Source organism: Leucopleurus acutus (assembly GCF_964270905.1).
Source record: "Leucopleurus acutus genome assembly, chromosome: 2".
Taxonomy (NCBI): domain Eukaryota; kingdom Metazoa; phylum Chordata; class Mammalia; order Artiodactyla; family Delphinidae; genus Leucopleurus; species Leucopleurus acutus.
Window position 1 is genome coordinate 48,645,828 of NC_139143.1, and position 18,777 is coordinate 48,664,604.

Here is an 18,777-nt window from a genome sequence, read left to right on the forward strand (position 1 = left end):
AGACGGTCTTTCAGAGACACGTGATGGACAGCTGAATACACAAGTCTGCCCTCTGAAGGGAGAGCAGGGCTCTGGGTACCGATGTGGGAGTTGTCTTCTAGGGATAGGTGGTGACTGAGGCCCCAAGAAGAGGAGCCCCTTTATACTGAGAAGCAGGTAGAGAGGGTAGAAGCAACACCAAAGCCAGTGTCACAAGCTGTTAGGAAGTAAAGGAAGATAAAGCCTGAGACATGCCCATTAGATTTAGCAGAATAGCGCCTCCTGGGGACCTCCAAGGGGGCAGTTTCAGTGAGGTGGCGGGAGCAAAAGCTAGGCTGTCTTATGGCAGAGGCTGACAGATGTTCACCTAAGCTCCCTCCTCCAGCTCCTGGGCACGGGGCTGAGTTTCATTTCCCAGCCTCCCTTGTGTCTGGGTGAGGCCACGCGTTTGAGGTCCGGCACAAGGACTGTGCGTGGGAAAGGATGCACTCTCACCTCCAGGATACAGCCCTTCCCCACCATCCTCCAGGGACCCTTCCTCCAAGTCGCCCAGTCAGGGTTGAGGATCTAGGGGGACTCCAAGGCCTCGGGGGCCCATAGCAGCTACATGGAAGGAAACTGGTCCCTGGGTTGTTACATGGTGCCAGGGGGCTCTGGCCAGTGGGGCTGGTGGGCACGGACTCCCTGGGGTCAGCAGCGGAGTGGGTGAACAGCCAGCTGGACAGCAGTGACCATAGGGGTCGGAGCAGATCAGCAGTAAGACAGTGAGAGGGGAGTACTGGAAGTACTGCAGGGCCAGGTGAGCCCCAGCCAGCGTGTAAAATGCTCCCTTCTGGAAAGTGCTGGAGTTGAAAGCAGCAGCAAAATGCCTGCTGGTACAAGACACATACTTCACGTGTCCATGCTCTCCTCAGCTACATAGGCCCCTGGGGCCCTGGCTCTGAGTCCATCCTTCACAAATGGGCTACTCGCCTGGACTGTGAGGTCCTGGCAGCCTGGTGAGGTGCTGACAGAAGGTCACACCACAGTTAGCCACCAGCTGAGCAGGACCGTGGCACGGCAGCAGCCTGACTCTATCAACTACAGTGGATCAGCAGTCAGATCCCCTGGGGTCCGCTTCTAACTCAGAGGTGATCGTGAGCAATCCCCTCCCCCTTGCCACACACCTCAACTACAAAGTGAAGGGATGAGGCTGGATGATTTTAAAGTGTCTTGTGCTGGGAATTCCCTGGGAGTCCAGTGGTTAAGACTCCACGCTTTCATTGCCATGGGCCTGGGTTCAATCCCTGGTCGGAGAACTAAGATGCCACAAGCCGCGTGGCTAGATAATTCCACCATCTCCCTGAAAGAGCTGTATTCAGGAAGCTTTGGCCTGGTCCTGCCAGCAGGCACAGGCCCTGTCTAACAGCAGCCTTCCAGTGCCTCTGACCAGGGAAATCTTGCCACCATCAGCCTGCGTGAGTTAGAAGACAGCAGGCCAGCCTCCAGTAAGCAGGGGAAGAAAGAGAGAAAAGAGGAAAAAAAGAGGAGGCTGGTGGGGATTAGCCAGTATGAATCCTGGCATGAGGTCAGCAAGTTCTTCACCCCTGGGAAGAGCTGCTTGCTATTTCTTTTCTTTTTTTTTAACCATTTACATTTACAACAAAGCACTTTCCCTGCTGTTCCCATTTCTTGTTCCCTTTATGATAGGCTGGCTCCACTTTCCACAACCCCCTTGCTCCAGGAAGAAAGAGAATTGGGAGGGGATGGGATGCGTTCTCCCATTTTGCTTTTCTTGCTGGGACCACTTTCAACTTGGCCTGGTTCTGATTTTCCTGAAAGAATAGAGTTGGATGGGACCTTTAAAAGGAAATAGCTCCCCTCTCCTCATCTACCCAGATATTTGCTTGTTTACATAAGGGACAGATCTCCTCCATTCGAGTGTGATTCAGACTTCCATAAAGTACATTTGTCCCCTGATCCTACGACTACCAATGGAATGGGAGGTGACCCGGGAATATACAGAGCACATGGGAAAACCAGCCTGGAGTAGAAAATCTTCCAGGACGGTCCAGCCTGGGCGGGAAAGCTGACCAGGATGGAGGGTCACGCAGCGCATAAGACAAGCACGAGTCATGCCCAGCACACCCCTGCATGACCCAGCTGGGGTGGCAGGGGAGTCCCACCCCAAAGGTGCCTCCTCATCTAGCATGGATGTGACCATGGGGGAGATGACCAGGAGGAGAAGCAAGACCCAGGAGCTGCAAAACCACCTGAGGAGACAGGAGATGACCTCTTCAGGAAGAGGAAAGGTATTGTGTCTCTAAATTCTAAGAACTTGGCGAAAGAAGAGAAGATAACACCTTTATTATCCATGTGCTAGAGGAAATGATTCTGCACAAAAACGGAACCTACTAGCTGCCAGAGTGGATGCGCAGTGATTCCTGAGGATGGCCTCCCTGCCTGGATCCGCTAAAGGCTCTGAGTCAGGGGCCTGTGAGAGCATCATGCTGAGCCTGGGCTGCTGGGGACACAGCCCGGAGCTCCTAAGAGCTGACCCGGCCACAGGTCCCCCGGTACATGGATGCAGAGGGAAGCCTGTTCCCAGGTGTGAAAAAGACCAACGCTCCTTGCTGGGCAGAGGAGGACCGTCTCTGGGCTTCACCGGGGCAGGCAGCCAGCCACGGGGTCCAGCCGCGGCACCGGCACAAAGTTCACGGGGCAGAGCAGCAGCGGGCACATCTTCTCGTGCTCTTTCAGCACCTCGCTCAGGTGCTTCAGCTCCTCCGTCAGCTTCCCGATCTCTCTCCGCAGCACTGTGTTTTCTTGCTCCAGGCACTCATACTCCTGGGAAGACAGAAATCAGTCTTCAGCATCGGTTCTAAAACCACGTGCCCTTCCTCTGTCCTCCGGGCAGATCTAACCCCAGCCACGATGCTCACCTCCTTCCCTGAAATCTTTCTCATTAGCCGCCTCCACCACTCAGATTTGTTTGTTCATTTGCTTCACGTCTCTCCCCTCCCACCAGGATGAGGGCCGGGCTTTGTTTTCTGAATCATCTTTATTATCTTATTTATAATTGACATAAAATAAAATGCACCTAATTTTAGGTGTATAATTTGATGAGTTTTGACAAATGTAAACACCTGTGTTGATCAAGACGCAGAACATTTCCATCACTCTGAGAAGTTCCCTGATCTCCCTCTGCAGTCAGTGACCCTCTCCCCACAGCCGCTGATCTGCTTTCTGGTGGTTTCTGCTGGGTTCACTGTTACAGCCCCAGCACCTGGAACAGTGCCGGGAACATAACACATGTTTGTCGAATGCTGAGTAAATGAATGAAAACACCCCTTGCCTTGGCTTTGCTCCAACACTCACCTGTTAAGCTTCCACTATATCGGAGTTTACAGAGGCTTAGAACTGCGGGAGATCAGAGAGCCCTTAGCCCAAACCACACAGTGCAGAAACCTTCCCTATGTAATTCTAGCTCCGACATCCAACTTGTGCTGGACACTCTCCTTCAAAAGACAGTTCCTGCTATTTCTGAGCTGCTCTATTAGAAAGCTCCTCTTTGTACTATCCAAAATCATTCTCTCCTTTAAACCCACCCACTGGGCTTGGTTCCACCTATGGAACCACATAGAGTACATGCAATACTTTTTCAACATCACAGTTCTTGAAATGTTAGGAGACGTCCCCATACCACTTCCCCTTAGGTATTCTCTGAGCCCAACTGCTTCAGGTCCTCTGAGTCTCTTGGGTTTCAGGACTTCTGGTTCCAACGCCCTTCGGGAGGCCATTCCCAACACACGTTCCAATTTGCCAGGAGCTCTGAGAAAATGTTCCCAACACACAATGCACGATTCTGGGGACGGTCCCGCCATTCAGAGGGCAAACGCGTGAGGTAGTCTGCTCTGGGTGGGACCCAAGTGCGCAGCCACCTAGCTCTGGGGATTCTCTCTGAGAATGCAGAGCAGTGCAAGCTTCGTCTGCATCGTCCGCTTCTCTGTTCGTACTTGAACTACAACTGATACTTTGGCTTAAGGGTGGGCCATACATCGGCTTCTACTGAATGTCGCCCTGTTTGCTCGGTCATCTGCCAGCCTAGCAAAATCTTTTTGAATATCGATTGTGTCAGCTCCTGGGTTAGTGATACCACACAGTTCTAAGCTGTCCGCTAACTCGATGAAGTAGGTCTTCCTTTTCTTCACCCAGCTCATTAATAAGTCCTACAATACTCGGCCACTTGCAGAGCCCTATGGCATACCAAGAGAGACCTTCTTAAGGCTGACGATCTTATTTGCATCTTGTTGAAATGTTGTTTTCAATCATTTCTAGGTTGATTCATATGGTTAGGCTTTGTTGAACCATGCATGCCATGCATTTCCTGAGCTGGGAGCCCAACCTTATTATCTTACCAGTAACTTTTAAGAAATAGTACTAAAAAAGTCTGATCTTCTTACAGGCCATGAAGATACATGCAAATTCTCAGCTCTGCCTCTTTACTAAAGCTGTTATCCTCAACTGGGCTGCCTTCCTGCTTTTGTGTGGAAGGTCAAGCCCACCACCTCCAGGAAGGCTTCCCAGATCATAGCACCTAATGGAACCACATCTCTCATTACGTGTTCTATTCAGTCTTGCATCATAGTCAATCTTACTTATATTAAATAAGGTTTCTCCCCAAAGATCAGAAATGTATAGCAACTAGGGGCCTCTGCTACCTTCTCCTGTACCCCTGCCCGACAGGCCCCAGTGCCAACATCTACGAGCTCAGTGACTCCACAACCCTCGCCCTTGGTCTCCTTCTCTTGCCCCCTTCCTTCCCTCCCTCCCACTCTAGGCACTTTCCTCCCTCTCAGAACAAGGGCCCCAGAGAGGTTGCACATAGAGGCCATCAGAGCTATCTCTCTGCCTCCTGTCTTTCCCAGGCAGGCTCTCAAGGTGACCCGGAATACTCTCCATGGCAGCGGGCCTCGCCCACCCTGCCACAGGCTGAGCTGGGCCACTTTGGCCCCCTAGTACCCTGGCTGCATTACGCCTTCAGCTCTCCTCCAGGCCTACCACCCCCAATGCCCCAGGCTCTCCTCTGGCCTCTAACAGCTGTAGTCCGGGAGTCAGAATGCAGTCTTCCAATGCAGCAAGAGGCCCTCTGTGGGCAGGAAGGGTCTGGCTGGGAGGAGGGGATGGGGACCTAGGCATCGTGGGGAGCGCTGCCTGTAGCAAAGGGCTGAGAGAGGCCACAGCTCTGGGTAGTTCGTACATGCGCGCATGCGCGCACACACCCACGCACTCTCCACCCTGCAACTGGAAATTCTCTTCACCTCCAAGTAAAATGAAGAATACATTTGAATGGTTCCGATGAGCTAAGATTTTTTTTTTTTTTTTTTTTTTTGCGGTACGCGGGCCTCTCACTGTTGTGGCCTTTCCGTTGCGGAGCACAGGCTCCGGATGCGCAGTCTCACCGGCCACGGCTCACGGGCCCAGCCGCTCCGCGGCATGGGGGATCCTCCCAGACAGGGGCTCGAACCCGTGTCTCCTGCATTGGCAGGCGGACTCCCAACCACTGCGCCACCAGGGAAGCCCAGCGATGAGCTAACATTTTAACTAGATTCCAAAGAACAGAATTCTTCCTGTAGCAGAATATTCCACATGCCTTTGTATAGTTACTGAATGCTGTGGCAAGATGCTTCTGAGCTTCTGAGCTCTCTCTCTGGAAGCCACAGGGGCCATGCTGCCGAAGTCCACGGCTCTCCCCGAGCCCCAGCTCAGAAAGGCCACAGAGCTGCCTGTCGCGGGCCTCCAGCAGGCCCCTCGGCTGCCTTCTCCACAGGGACTTTCTCTTCTGGGATTTAAGTTTTACTCATAAATCTGCAGAGGGGCTTTTACTGAGCTGAGGGAATAAAAAGAGAAGAAGTCAAAATCTTCTTCAAGCGAGACCAGTTCCACAAAAATAAAAGAGGGAGCTGAGAGGGGAGAAAGAGGAGGTGAGAACACTGAGTGGGTACAAAGGGGAATAGTAAGACCCACTTCAACCTGAGGAGAGATTACCTGGACTTAACAGATGTGAAAAAGAAGCCAAGAACATTAGATCCTTTGTTATTTCCAAAGAGATGATCAGTTTAGCTCAAATATCACTGACTTTCCAATCTCCTATCTCAGGAGGATTTGAGGTCACTGTGCTGCCTTCTCTGGGTATGTGCAGGACACAGTCACAAAGCAGAGACCAGAAATGGGAGGTGTTGAAATCTCTGCAAATCCCACTTCTGCCTCAGAAATTAAGCTGTCTAGGGCAATAATTCTCAACTGGGCCAATTCTGACAGTCCCTGGGGAACATCTGGAGCAGCTGGCGACAGTTTGGGTTGTCACAGCTGGGAAGGGGGCACTGCTGCCCCCACCCCAACGAGGAAATAGCTGACCCCAAAGGCCAATAGTGCTGCGGCTGAGAAACCCTGGTCTGAGCTTCTAAAGAGAGGCTGATTGAGGAATGAGGTGCCGTCTGGGGGGTGATTCAGGGTCTAGGATGCCTTTGAGGCAAAGACTGGTAAAGAAGCTCATGTGGGTACCAGGGACCAGAGATGATAACTAAGGTGGGAAGGAAATGAGGGGAAGGAAAAGGCCATCAGGAGGACACAGACCCCATTTCACAAGCGAGACAACTGAAACTCAGAGGTACGGTGGCTTTTCTGAGGTCAGGCAGACTTGGGGCCTAATCCCTGACTTCAAGGTCAACTGCAGCTCTCAGGCAATGACAGCAATTCTGCTTTCGCTTGGCAGCGTCTGGGCCCAAATTTCCCCCCATGGTGGTTACCAGCAGTAAAGGACTACGTGAGCTCAGGATTTTACCATAAGTCTATTCCCAAGCCTTAAGCTCATACACTTCCCAGCAGAAAAATTGTGTCACCAGCAAGGGCTGTACAAATTAGTGTCATCATCAGTTTCTAAACCCAGTGAGGACTGACATGAAGGATTCTCTTAGAGTATGCAATATCTGAAAACACCAGGGCAACACGTACCACAACCATATTGCCCAAGAAAGTTGTCAGTTTGTGACATTTGGGGCTCCTGAGGATGGCATCGCTGCCTTCCTTTTCTGACTCAAAGTTCTTTCTCAGTCTTACACCTTTGGGTGCCTGGCTTGAACCAGTGTGACCCACTTCTGAGACACTTTCAACTGGGCTTAGAGACCTGGACTGTTTTCTTGGGTTCCCATTTGTGAATCTGCACCCGGGCCATGTGCCTAATATTCAGAGATGAATACGGGTCAAAGGCTCCATGAGAAGGGTAAGTGCCTTGAAGGGAAAACTCGAAAAGCCACAGTGAACAGCGAGGTGCACAGATACACACTAGGAACTGCTTCTCATCACTGCGGGGCGACTTTTGGCAGCCACCACCCTGAGGGGGAAACTCGGACATCTCTGAAGAGTGACCCCAGTCTCTCTCTGGCTTGGCCTGCTCAGCTTCTCCTCCCGCCCTGCCCTCCAAGGGGGTTCTGCCCTGATGGATAGTCCCCGGGCTTTGGGGATGGAGAGCTGGGGGAGGAAGAAGGCAGCTGAGAGACTTGTAACAGCTGGGACTGGAGGAGGATTTTCTGGATGTTAGAGGTGAGAGAGGCTCAAGAACTGAGTGGGCAGGAGAGGAAGTGGGAATTTTAAACATGTCTTGCTCTAAATATTCCCCTTCATGGTGTTCAGGAAAGGCAAATAAAGAGCTCGAGTTACTTGGAGATATTTAGCAATGCTAGCCCACAGTATAGGATAGAGGAATTTATGGGATAAGGGCTTTACTCAAAGCCCTTTTTTTTTTTTTAACATCTTTATTGGAGTATAATTGCTTTACAATGGTGTGTTAGTTTCTGCTGTATAACAAAGTGAATCAGCTATATGTATACATATATCCCCACATCTCTTCCCTCTTGTGTCTCCCTCCCACTCTCTCTGTCCCACCCCTCTAGGCGGTCACAAAGCACCGAGCTGATCTCCCTGCACTGTGCGGCTGCTTCCCACTAGCTATCTATTTTACATTTACTCAAAGCCCTCATGATGGGCTCAGCTCCCCAGGGAGTAGTGGGCAGTCGTGGCTACCAGGTGGCAGTTTTCTGTGCCCTTCGGTGTCTCCCCATGAGCTGGCCTCATTCCAAGTCTGAGGAGAAGTTTTCCATGCACTGTGTCTGGCTCTTACTTTTCCCAACCTAGATGTGTCCTGGGAGCCCCAGGGAGCCTGAGGGGCTTTCAGCTGTGACCCAAAGCAGGGTGCTAAGTCCTCTGCCTGCAGCTCACTGGAGCACAGTAACATTATTCATCACCACATTTTTTAACCAGACATCCCACTCTCAATATGTAGATGTTTTTCAAAATTTAAAAACTAGTCACCAAAGTGACTACTGATACCAGTGACCAATGACACTTGTGTGTAGCTAGTGACAGTAAAGGGTGGACTTCTGCTTTGGGGCCTGTGTATGGATGGAACCACTGTCCTGGCCTCCTTGATACTGTGTTTCCCAACAAAACTGGCCTTGCTGAGGCGATCTGCCAGTGGTGCATGATCCTAATCCATTCTTGTAGCTCCACAGAGAAAGAGAAGGGCGTGTTCTTCTGTGGAGGGACTGGGTTTCAGATCAGTCGGCCCCCTTCTGGAAAGGGCAACTGGCACAGTTATGTTTATGGACAGCAGAACAAGCTAAGAATCCTATGAAAGGCCCTCCACCCACCATTCTAAGAGGGATTAGGCAGGAGTAAATGTGGCAAATCACCCCTAAATTTCCCGGAAATCTAGTTCATTTCATTATTACATCCAACAATGACAGAAATTGAGAGCGACCCATCTTTTTGTGACACTGTAGTAAAGTATTTATGTTTGTGGTAGGCAGAATAATGCCAACCCCCACGATGTTTACATCCAATCTCTGGAACCTGTGAATATGTTACCTTACATGGCCAAAGGGACTTTGCAGATGTGACTAAGTTGAATATCTTAAAAGAGGGAGATTATCCCAGATTATGCAGGCGAGCCCAGTGTAATCATGAGAGTGTTAGGGAAAGAGGAAGCAGAGAAGGAGATGTAACAACAGAAACGGTGTCAGAGTGAGGCAGGGTGAGAAAGACTCAACTGGCCAGTGCTGGCTTTGAAAATGGAAGGGGACCAACAAGTCAAGGAATACAGAAGCCTCTAGAAACTCGAAAAGGCAAGAAACGATTCCTCCACAGAGCCTCCAGAAGGAATGCAGCCCTGTTGACACCTTGATTTTAGCCCAGTGAGACCCATTTCATATGCCTGACCCCCAAAACTGTGAGATAAAATAGATCTGTGTTGTTTTAAGTCACCAACTTTGTCATGATTTGTTACAGCAGCCACAGGAAACGAATATACTTTCCTTGAGACTCATGCCTCCCACGGACAGGAATGAGATCTCAATCCTCTCCTTGTGACCCAGTGGCAATGCCTTGCCTGCAGTGGTTCTTGATCAATATTTGTTGAACGAATCTACTCGACCTTGCTCCATGAAAGATCTTGTCCAAGTCATTTAGTCACCTCCACACACATAATCACTTGGGAGTTAAAACCAGGTGTTCTCTAGTGTGTTTTGATATTGATGCATCTGGCTGCAACTAGAAGTTCCTCGAGAGGAAGGGTCCTGCTAGCACATGTGTTCTGAATATAGGGCCTTGCACTGACCAAGCCACAAGTCCCTTCTGGGAGTTATTTGGTAGCATGAAGCTAGAACCAGGCTTGCTTCAGGAGCAAAGGGGAGGGAAGAAAGGAGGCAAAGGGCACCCCAATTCCTCTGTGGAAATTTTACAGAACTAATCCCGGCTGGGACAGACCTTCCCTGACCCTGGTCTGAAGATCCTAGTCTCTTTCTACAGCCCAGACTTCCTACTTTCAAGAAAGAATGTAATATTTATAATCTATGGCCCTCTGTGAATTTATATCAGTGGGTCACCTCTCCCTGGAGCCTGTGCATTCTAAATCTGTTCTCTGCTCAGTGTGAAGGGGTTTTTAGAGACTGTCATTTCCCCCTCATAACACCTCAGAGTCTCCTGTGCTATCAATGCCCCTCAGACTGGCCTTGCTGAGACAATCTATGGCCAGAAAGTGTGGCAGGAGAGAGCTGAACTAAAACCCTTAATATTCACACCAACCCTGTGCAAAGACAAGAGCATGGGAATGCCATCCATTCCTTGGACAGATCCTGGGATGCCTTCGACGTCGGTTCCCATGTCCTGACTGTGAGATTATGTGGGATTATGCACAGGGATAGAGGAAAATGGAAGAGTTTAGAATAAAGCTCAGGTTCCTGATTTGGGTGATAAGATAGATGGTTAGTTAGCTCCATTAACTACAATTTGATGACAGTGAGAAGAGAAAGTCTCAGGGTGAACAGACACGCTATCATGGTCATGCTGCAGCTGAGGAGCTGTGGCGACCCATTTGGAGGTATCTAAGCAGACACTGGAGATGTGGGGTTAGGGCCAGAGGTCTTGGAGTAATCAATGCCTACCTGAGAGTAAGTGATGTTGGGAGCTGACGTTGGCAGAACAGATTAATAGATTAAGTCTTCCAGGGTGAGAAGAAAAAAGGGCAGAGTCTGAAAGCCTGGTCAGCACCAACTTTTAAGAAAACAGACAGAGGTAGAAAAGTGAACAAAGAAACTAAGAAAAAAGTGGTGAAGAGGGTCAGGAGAAATAGGAAACTGGTCTTTTAGAAGCTAAAGACCTTGAAAGAAGGTTTCAAGAAGGCGAGGATCAGTGGTGTCAGAGGAGCCAGCAAGGCGAAGGATGAGGGGACTAGAAAGAGGTCCCTGGACCGGGCAGTGCCAGGGCACTAGTGGCCTCAGCGGAGCAGCTTCTGTAGGAAGTGTGCATGTGCGTGTGTGCGTGTATGTGTGTTGGGGGAGCAGAAACGATACCACAGAGGACTGGGGAATAAACAGGAACTGAGGACACGGAGACAGCATGTCTCTTTTTAATAAGCAGGGGAATAAAAGAGGGAAAGAAAAGAAATGGGGTGCTAGCTTGAAAGGGAATCAGGATCAAAAGGTGGGTTCTTCATTTTGTAATAAAGGAAACTTGAGTGTGAGATGCAACCACTGAGGGAGAAATGAAGACACCAGTGAGTGAAGACTCAGAACACTGGGCTGGAAGGACACAGCAGAACTAGACGTGCATGTGGCCAAACTGGTGAGGACCAGGGTGTGACCTTAGGTCCACCACAGTGCAAGGGTGGAGGATGACTCCTTGCCGTGGCCCTTGCATGGCTCTGCCCTAACCACACTCTCACCTCATGGAGTTTGTCAGCCTTCTGGGTCTGCTTCTTCCGGCTTCTCTGAGCAGCAACTCGGTTTTTTTCCCTCCTTCGGACCTTCCTGTCATCATCCTCAGGGCTCTGGGGGGGAAGGTTTGGTCAGGTGTGATGCTGAGGCCCCTCGCCTCACCTTCCCTGCTCTTTCTCTTCACCCAGCATTGCTTACGGAGCGTCACCATTTTCTTTGCAGCCACAGCAGTGATGGCTGCTACATCAGTGGGGTAACAGTGGCCCACGTCGAGGAGCACTCACCATGCGCTATGACTGTGCTAGCTGTTAACCCCTGTTGCCACCCTGAGAAATGTGTGGTGGGACCGCCATCTAAAAGATGAGGAATAAGAAACTCAGAGATGCTGAGGAACTTGCTCCAGGTATCACAGCTAGTAGCGGGGAGAACGGGAAGTGGAACTCAGGTCTGCTGGACTCCAAACCAACGTTCTCAAACCTCTCCCCTGCAGGGCCTGTGCCTGGAAGAGGTGTGGTATTGGTGCTCATCTGAGGACGGGAAAGGCAGAAGGCGGCTGCTATCTGGGACTTGCTGTGGGCCGGGGCTTCTGCCACCACACACAAACAGGTACTTTTTTTTTTTTTTTTAATTTAGAAGATATCATTTAAAATTTTTAGTTGGTAAAACATCTACATAGTTTAAAAATTAGAAAGAATAAAACATTGAAAAGCAGACCCCTAGTTAACCACTTTGGTTTCTTGTATATAGGAAGCATCATTTCTAAAACATATTTCTAAAATGTTTGCAAACAGGTACTTTCGAGACTGTGTACAAATCACCATTACGCTGATAACTAACTGCAACCCCCGTAACTCTCCCAACATACCACGTGATCCTGAACGCCACAACAATAGGTTCCTTTGAACAATGTCTGACTGACGTTTTGTTTCACACACAGGTCAGGGCGAATGAGAAAGCAAATTTATGATGTGTCTTGAAAGCTCTTGGCTGTATATGAGATTTAACCAAACTTGGTCAAATCCTTCAAGAGTTATCCTGAGGGCTTCCCTGGTGGCGCAGTGGTTGAGAGTCCACCTGCCGATGCAGGGGACACGGGTTCGTGCCCCGGTCCCGGAAGAGCCCACATGCCGCGGAGCGGCTGGGCCCGTGAGCCATGGCCGCTAAGCCTGAGCGTCCGGAGCCTGTGCTCCGCAACGGGAGAGGCCACAACAGTGAGAGGCCCGCATACCGCAAAAAAAAAAAAAAAAAAAAAAAAAAAAAAAAAAGAGTTATCCTGAAACAGGCAGGCAGAAAAATCCACCTACCATGGTAAAAACACTTTATCCAGTTATAGAAAACATGGAGATGTGGGGCAGTATTTGCTTTCCAGAACCCTATGAGGAGACACCCGGGAAATACTACCTTTAAAGAGTTTAAAGGCCAAGAGATTAGTGGGATACAAACACAGGAAAGCTACTCAATTATTACTATTAATGGAAAGCAAATATTGATAACATAAAATAATGGATGTTTTCAGTTATCATTTTATCTGGTCTAATATTCCAAATAAGAAAAGACCCATATCACCTCCCCAAGTTACAGCAGGTAAAGAATTTTCAGCATATGCAAGAATATAAAGCTATGAAAGGACAAGAAGAAAGAACATAACAAATAGAAGTGGACTGGAGGCAGTGCTTACGGGAACAGGCATAGAACGTTAAAATGTAGTCCCTTAGAGGCAAAGAAGTCTTGGTAGATATAACCGGAACACAACAGCGAGTGCAGCAGACAGAACTTTTAGCTTTAGAAATACACAGTTCCTGGTTTTGTCTCTTACTATCAATATGGTGTCGGGCAAATGATTTAAACTCTCTGATTTTTCCATTTTCTCATTTGTTGTGTGATTCATTCATTCTTTCAGCAACTATTAACTGAGTACCTGCCATGTGCCAGGCACTGTCCTGGGCACTAGAGACACATGCCCTGAACAAGTGGTCAATAATCTCTGCAATGATCATCCTAACAGCCCAATGCTTGGGGCTGCATAGGATAAAATGAGATTTTATCCCACAGCTACCAGCGCATGGTATGCCCTCAATAATCTCTGTTAAGGCTGCTGCTATTTTTTATTGAGTCCCCCATAGTGCCTGTCACCAAATCATGCCTCTCTGTTCATCATCAGAAATTCACAGGGCACATGAAGCAGTCTGCATTCCGCCCTGTAGGAGCAGACACTCCAAACTGGATTTATCACCTATCATATTGTCATACCTGACAAGCAGCAGAAACATTTAATCAAGATGGAAAGAGGGGGGCTTCCCTGGTGGCGCAGTGGTTGGGGGTCCGCCTGCCGATGCAGGGGACACGGGTTCGTGCCCCGGTCCGGGAAGATCCCACATGCCGCGGAGCGGCTGGGCCCGTGAGCCATGGCCGCTGAGCCTGCGTGTCTGGAGCCTGTGCTCCGCAACGGGAGAGGCCACAACAGTGGGAAGCCCGCGTACCGCAAAAAAAAAAAAAAAAAAAAAAGATGGAAAGGGGAGCAAACTGTTGAGATATTCATGTATTATTAACCACATCTCAATTAGTTCTCATAAATATCATGAGAAATTGATATTGTCATATTGATTTTACACGTGGGGAAATTGAGGTTCAGAGAGGTTGAGCAAATTGCCCAAGGCTACTCAGCCTGTGTATGGCAAAGTCCATGCCTAAACTCAGATGTGTGGCTCTCTAGCGTCACCCGATGACATCCTGTGCCAGGCACCGAATTGAGAAGGGCATAACCATGAAAAAACTCAGTCCTAAAGCAGCAGAGCGGGAAGTTCTCATACTGCCGTCCCTGCGGGCAACTTTGTGTCAGTTTCCCCAGTACGCGGTTGTAAACGTGGTGGTGGACAGCGCACAGGACCGAGCGCCAGCCAAGAGCTTTCCACCAGTTCTGAGGGTGGAGTCCGCCTACTTCTGGCCCCTACGTCGCACCGCTAGGCCATTCGGGAGGCAGCCGGTAGATGTTGGGAGTGCCTGGGCACGAGTTTCCCCTTGTAGCGGAATTTCCCCTCTCCACACCTTGGCCCCCGCTCGGAGCGGCGGGGAAGGACCACGCGCTCCGGCGGTGGGGTGGCAGCCGGCGGCGGCGCATGGATGGCGACGCCCAAGGCAGCGGGGACCCCACGTGCGGGGGAGCGTGGACAGTGCCCAGCCCTACCAGGCGACGGCGCCCTCTGGCCTCTCCCCCTCCCAGGCTCAGGAGCCCAGTCACCATCCCGGACGCCCCGGGCACCGTACGTGCGCGGGGGCGGCAGGGCAGAGGCGCACGCCAGGGTCCCTGGCCCGCCCCCGCGGCCCCCACACCGCTCGCGTCTAGTTCCCGCAGCGCCCTCCACCCTTGCACTCAGTGGTCGCCACACAGGAGCCCCGGCACCCACCTCCTCGCGCCCCCAGGCGCGCCCACCCCCGCATCGCCCGCGGTCCTCCCCGAGCCTCTAGTTCACTACCTGCGGCTGCGCCTGGTTCCCCGGAGCCGCGAAGCTCCTCTGCAGGACGCTGCCGGCGGCCGGGAGCCCTTGCGACATGCCGCGCGCTTCTCCGGCCCGGCCCGCCCCGCCGCGCAGCCTAGCAGAGGAGCGGCCGCCCGGCCCGGCGCGCCCTGCACGGGGGGAGCTGCCTACCGGCTCTCTCCAGCCACCGGCATCCCCGCGCCCCAGCACCTGCCGGCCGCCGCCTCTGCCGCGCCCCCTCGGGCTTCCCGCTTTCCCGGCTCCAGCGCCCGCTGCGCAACGCCCGGGTTTCCCCACCCCCCAGTCCAAGCCCGCCGTCCTTCCCGTCCTCAAGTCCGCCCCGCCCCCTCCTCCCACCCCCGCCTCGTTTCCTCCTCTCCCCGCCCTCTCGCCGCACCTCGGGGTCCCAAATACCACCCCTGTGGCGGCTTTCCGCTGGGGCCTCACTCTTCGTGGAAGTCACGTGGTGACTCCGAAACCCGGGAGGGAGCGCGAAGCCCACCCACAAGAAGCGAGGCTGGGCAGGTGGGGGTCGAGGAGGTGCGGCGCAGCTTCTGGGGTCTTTCGGCCGCTCTCGGTGAACTCGGGTTGAGAAACACAAGTGGGTGGTTTGGGGTTGGTGTTTTTTTTCCCGGTCCCATCACGGCATCTTCCTGCGCATCGGCCCCGCCTTCCCCCAGCGCAGGGGTCACAGTCTCGGGGGACTTTCTCCGCCGCGATCAGTCACGCGGGCGCCACTCTCGCTCCGTCCGCGGCCCCCGGCTGCCCTGCCCGGGAGGCGCTGTCCCCGGGAGGGGACAGCGGCTTTACCGAGTCCCACTGCGCACCCTGAGAGCCACGGGGCACTCCAGGGCCTTTCTGAGGGGAGCACCTACTCCAGTCTTCGCAGGGCTGTGGGAGGGAGCCAGGCGGGGCGGCCCCGAGGGTGAATTCCCTCAGTGGAGGGTGGTGAGGAAGAGATTGTCCTGGAATTTAACAGTGGCTGGGCTTCCCCGAGAGCCAAGCTGGCACGGTGGACGTCTCTGTTTAACAGGTTCGGGGATCTGGACTCTCCGTGCTAACGTTAAATGGACCAGATCCTTTTTCTTTCTCAAGATTAAAGTGGCAGATGCTCTGTCAACAGGTTAAGATGCATGACTTCTTCATGCCAAACAGGATGAGACAGAGGTCCTGAGGCGCGTTCCCTCCACCTGCCTGCCAGTTAAAAGATGCAAAGTCAAGACCATTGTTGTACATGGTCCCAGCAGAGAAAAAACAAGTGGTTATGGGTTTGCGGTCTGCCTTACTGTGAGCACCGGGAAGGAAAGATAACCGCGAACCTGGGTGGGCGGGTGGGAACCAGAACCAGGAGGTCAGACGTGCCTTCCTTCCGAGTGTAGTCGCTTAAGCTTTTAGACTCCAGGCTCTTGGACAGCAGTGGGGATGGGGGGGAGGGGAGTGGGGGCGGGCACTTCTGACTCCCAGTCTAGTGCACGTGGCTCTCCGCCAGGATTAAGACCCTTGCAAAAGCTTTGAGATGCAGCCTGGCCGAGGGCGGGGAAGCAAGTGGAGAGTCTTGTCTGTGTGGGCAGGGGCTTCGACCAACTGAGAGGAGGGTAGAGGTGCACAGCGGCGGCAGGAGGATGGAGGGCGGGCACAGCCCTTCACAGGGACAGTGCCGCACCCCACACCATTAAGGCTGCACAGCGGAGCCATCTCTACATCTACCTAGATTTCTCTTCTCATCTCCCTTTTATCGTTTTCTTCTCACAGCATAACTCATGGTTGTCCTGGGGCTATTATTCTGCCTCTTACACAGGCACACACAATGTGCCTAGCACAGGCTCCGTGCACGAGTGATTAGTAAATGTACTGCTGTAGGTCAACTGAGAGCCCTCATTCCTGGAAACTCAGCAGGACTCTAACAAGATAGGAAAACCTCTGGGTCAAGTGGTCTTTAATTTTTAGAAATGCAGTCATTCCCCAAAATGGGGAAGGGACGAGCAAGGTGAAAACGCAAGGACATTTAGGGGCACTCCCACACTTCATTCTGGTTATTGCTCTTTGTGTTCTCACTGAACCACACCACATCCTAAGTCCTTTGGGACTATACTTTCTCCAGGGAGCCTGGAATCCTACCCCAGCACACAAGAACTCTTCATACAGGCATAGACCTACTATCTCAGTTATTCGAGGGTTTTTTCAAGTGTATTTAAAGGAAGAGTGTTGGTTAACTAGTGAGCATTTAAGGAACAGATTAATTTAACCTGCATATCATTTACATCAAAATGGATGAATGAAATAATTAGATATAGAAAATAAAATCAGGAAGATAAAGCAGAATTAAATCCTTTATCAAAGCCCTGGGGATAAGACAAAGCAGAGAGAATATTCTAAGATGACAGATGATAGGAAAAACCACATTGATAAAGATCTGAACTGTATAACAATGTTAAATTTCTTCAGATGACAGTATAACAAGTAACTTTACACCAATAGCTGGGGGAAAATATTCACAATAAATATGAAAAAGGGTTAAAATCTCTATTATATATACAGCCCATGAAAAGGAATAAGAAAAATATTGAGACAACCTCCCAAAGGTAAACCGAGCAAGTGACAGGAACTGGCATTTCCCAACAGAGAAAACAATCAAGGAAAATAGATATAGGAAAAATACATATTAAAATAAGAAACGTTTTATACTATTAAATTAGCAACAGAAAAAGTGAGAGTGTGGTGAAATTGGTACTCTCATACTTCACCGGGATCATTGTAAACTGGTACAAACCACTGGGAAGCAATTTTATTGTAATTTTTAAGAACCATGCAAAACATCACTTTTGACTTAGTTTTCCCCAGAAAACTTCTAGAAAGTCAGGTTCATTGAGAGTATTAAAGAGAAAAATACTGTATGAACTAAAAGTTCATAATAATATTTTGAGTGAAAAACCGTAAGCAACATATATGTCCAATTATAGGTGAACAGTTAAATAAAGTATGTTATAACCATGGGATAGAATATTATGCATCTTTAAAATTACAAGCATGTAGACAAATTGGCTACATGGAAGATTTATTTGATATGAGGTAAAGTGAGGGAAAAAAATCAGGGTACAAAAGGTACAAGTATGACACATATGTAAAAATATATGGGGACTTCCCTGGTGGCGCAGTGGTTAAGAGTCCACCTGCCAACGCAGGGGACACAGGTTCGAGCCCTGCTCCGGGAAGATCCCATGTGCCGCGGAGCAACAAAGCCCGTGAGCCACAACTACTGAAGACTGCACGCCTAGATACCATGCTTCACGACAAGAGAAGCCACCACAATGAGAAGGCTGCGGACTGCAATGAAAAGTAGCCCACGCTCACCACAACTAGAGAAAGCTCACGAGCAGCAACAAAGACCCAACACAGCCAAAAATAAATAAATAAATTTATTTTAAAAAAATATGTGCATAACACTCCTGTACTGTACACTTAAAATGGCTAAGATGGTACATTTTATGTTGTATGTTTTTTACCATGATGAAAAAGTGTATGCATGAGAGAAAAAATTGGAAGGGAATATACCAAAGTTCTAGCTTTTCTTTTGTGGTGGTGGGATTATGAATACTTTTACTTGTCTTTTTTTTTTTTTTTTTTTTTTTTTTTTGCCGTATGCGGGCCTCTCACTGCTGTGGCCACTCCCGTTGCGGAGCACAGGCTCCGGACACGGAGGCTCAGCGGCCATGGCCCATGGGCCCAGCCGCTCCACGGCACGTGGGACCCTCCCGGAGCGGGGCAAGAACCCGCGTCCCCTGCATTGGCAGGCGGACTCCCAACCACTGCGCCACCAGGGAAGCCCCCTTTTACTTGTCTTTTTTAAACTTTTTGCAAAATGTTTTATTATGTTAACAACTTAAAATATTTTATATTTACAAGTGATATTATCTCCCCTGGCCCTAAGCTCATTTGTCACAGCAGAATGCCAAAACCCTCTGAATAAGTGGGAGGCTCTAATAACAGCCTGTTTTCTTGCTTTTCTGTGATATTTCTGGTTCATTTTATTCGAAGTCAGGAGGAGAAAGAAAAATGAAAAGGAAGAAAAGATA

General features: G+C 50.4%; 1 protein-coding gene across 1 annotated transcript; it reads right to left on the bottom strand.

Moving 5' to 3' along the window:
• Positions 1-2,315: 2,315 nt before the first annotated feature.
• On the bottom strand, positions 2,316-14,941 carry BATF3 (basic leucine zipper ATF-like transcription factor 3). The gene is made up of 3 exons (XM_082833987.1): positions 14,702-14,941; positions 11,237-11,341; positions 2,316-2,805 (listed from the first exon to the last, which is right to left on the bottom strand). Exons 1-3 carry the CDS (start codon positions 14,777-14,779, stop codon positions 2,620-2,622), a joined length of 369 nt encoding a protein of 122 aa, XP_082690113.1. The 5' UTR covers positions 14,780-14,941; the 3' UTR covers positions 2,316-2,619.
• Positions 14,942-18,777: the final 3,836 nt, after the last annotated feature.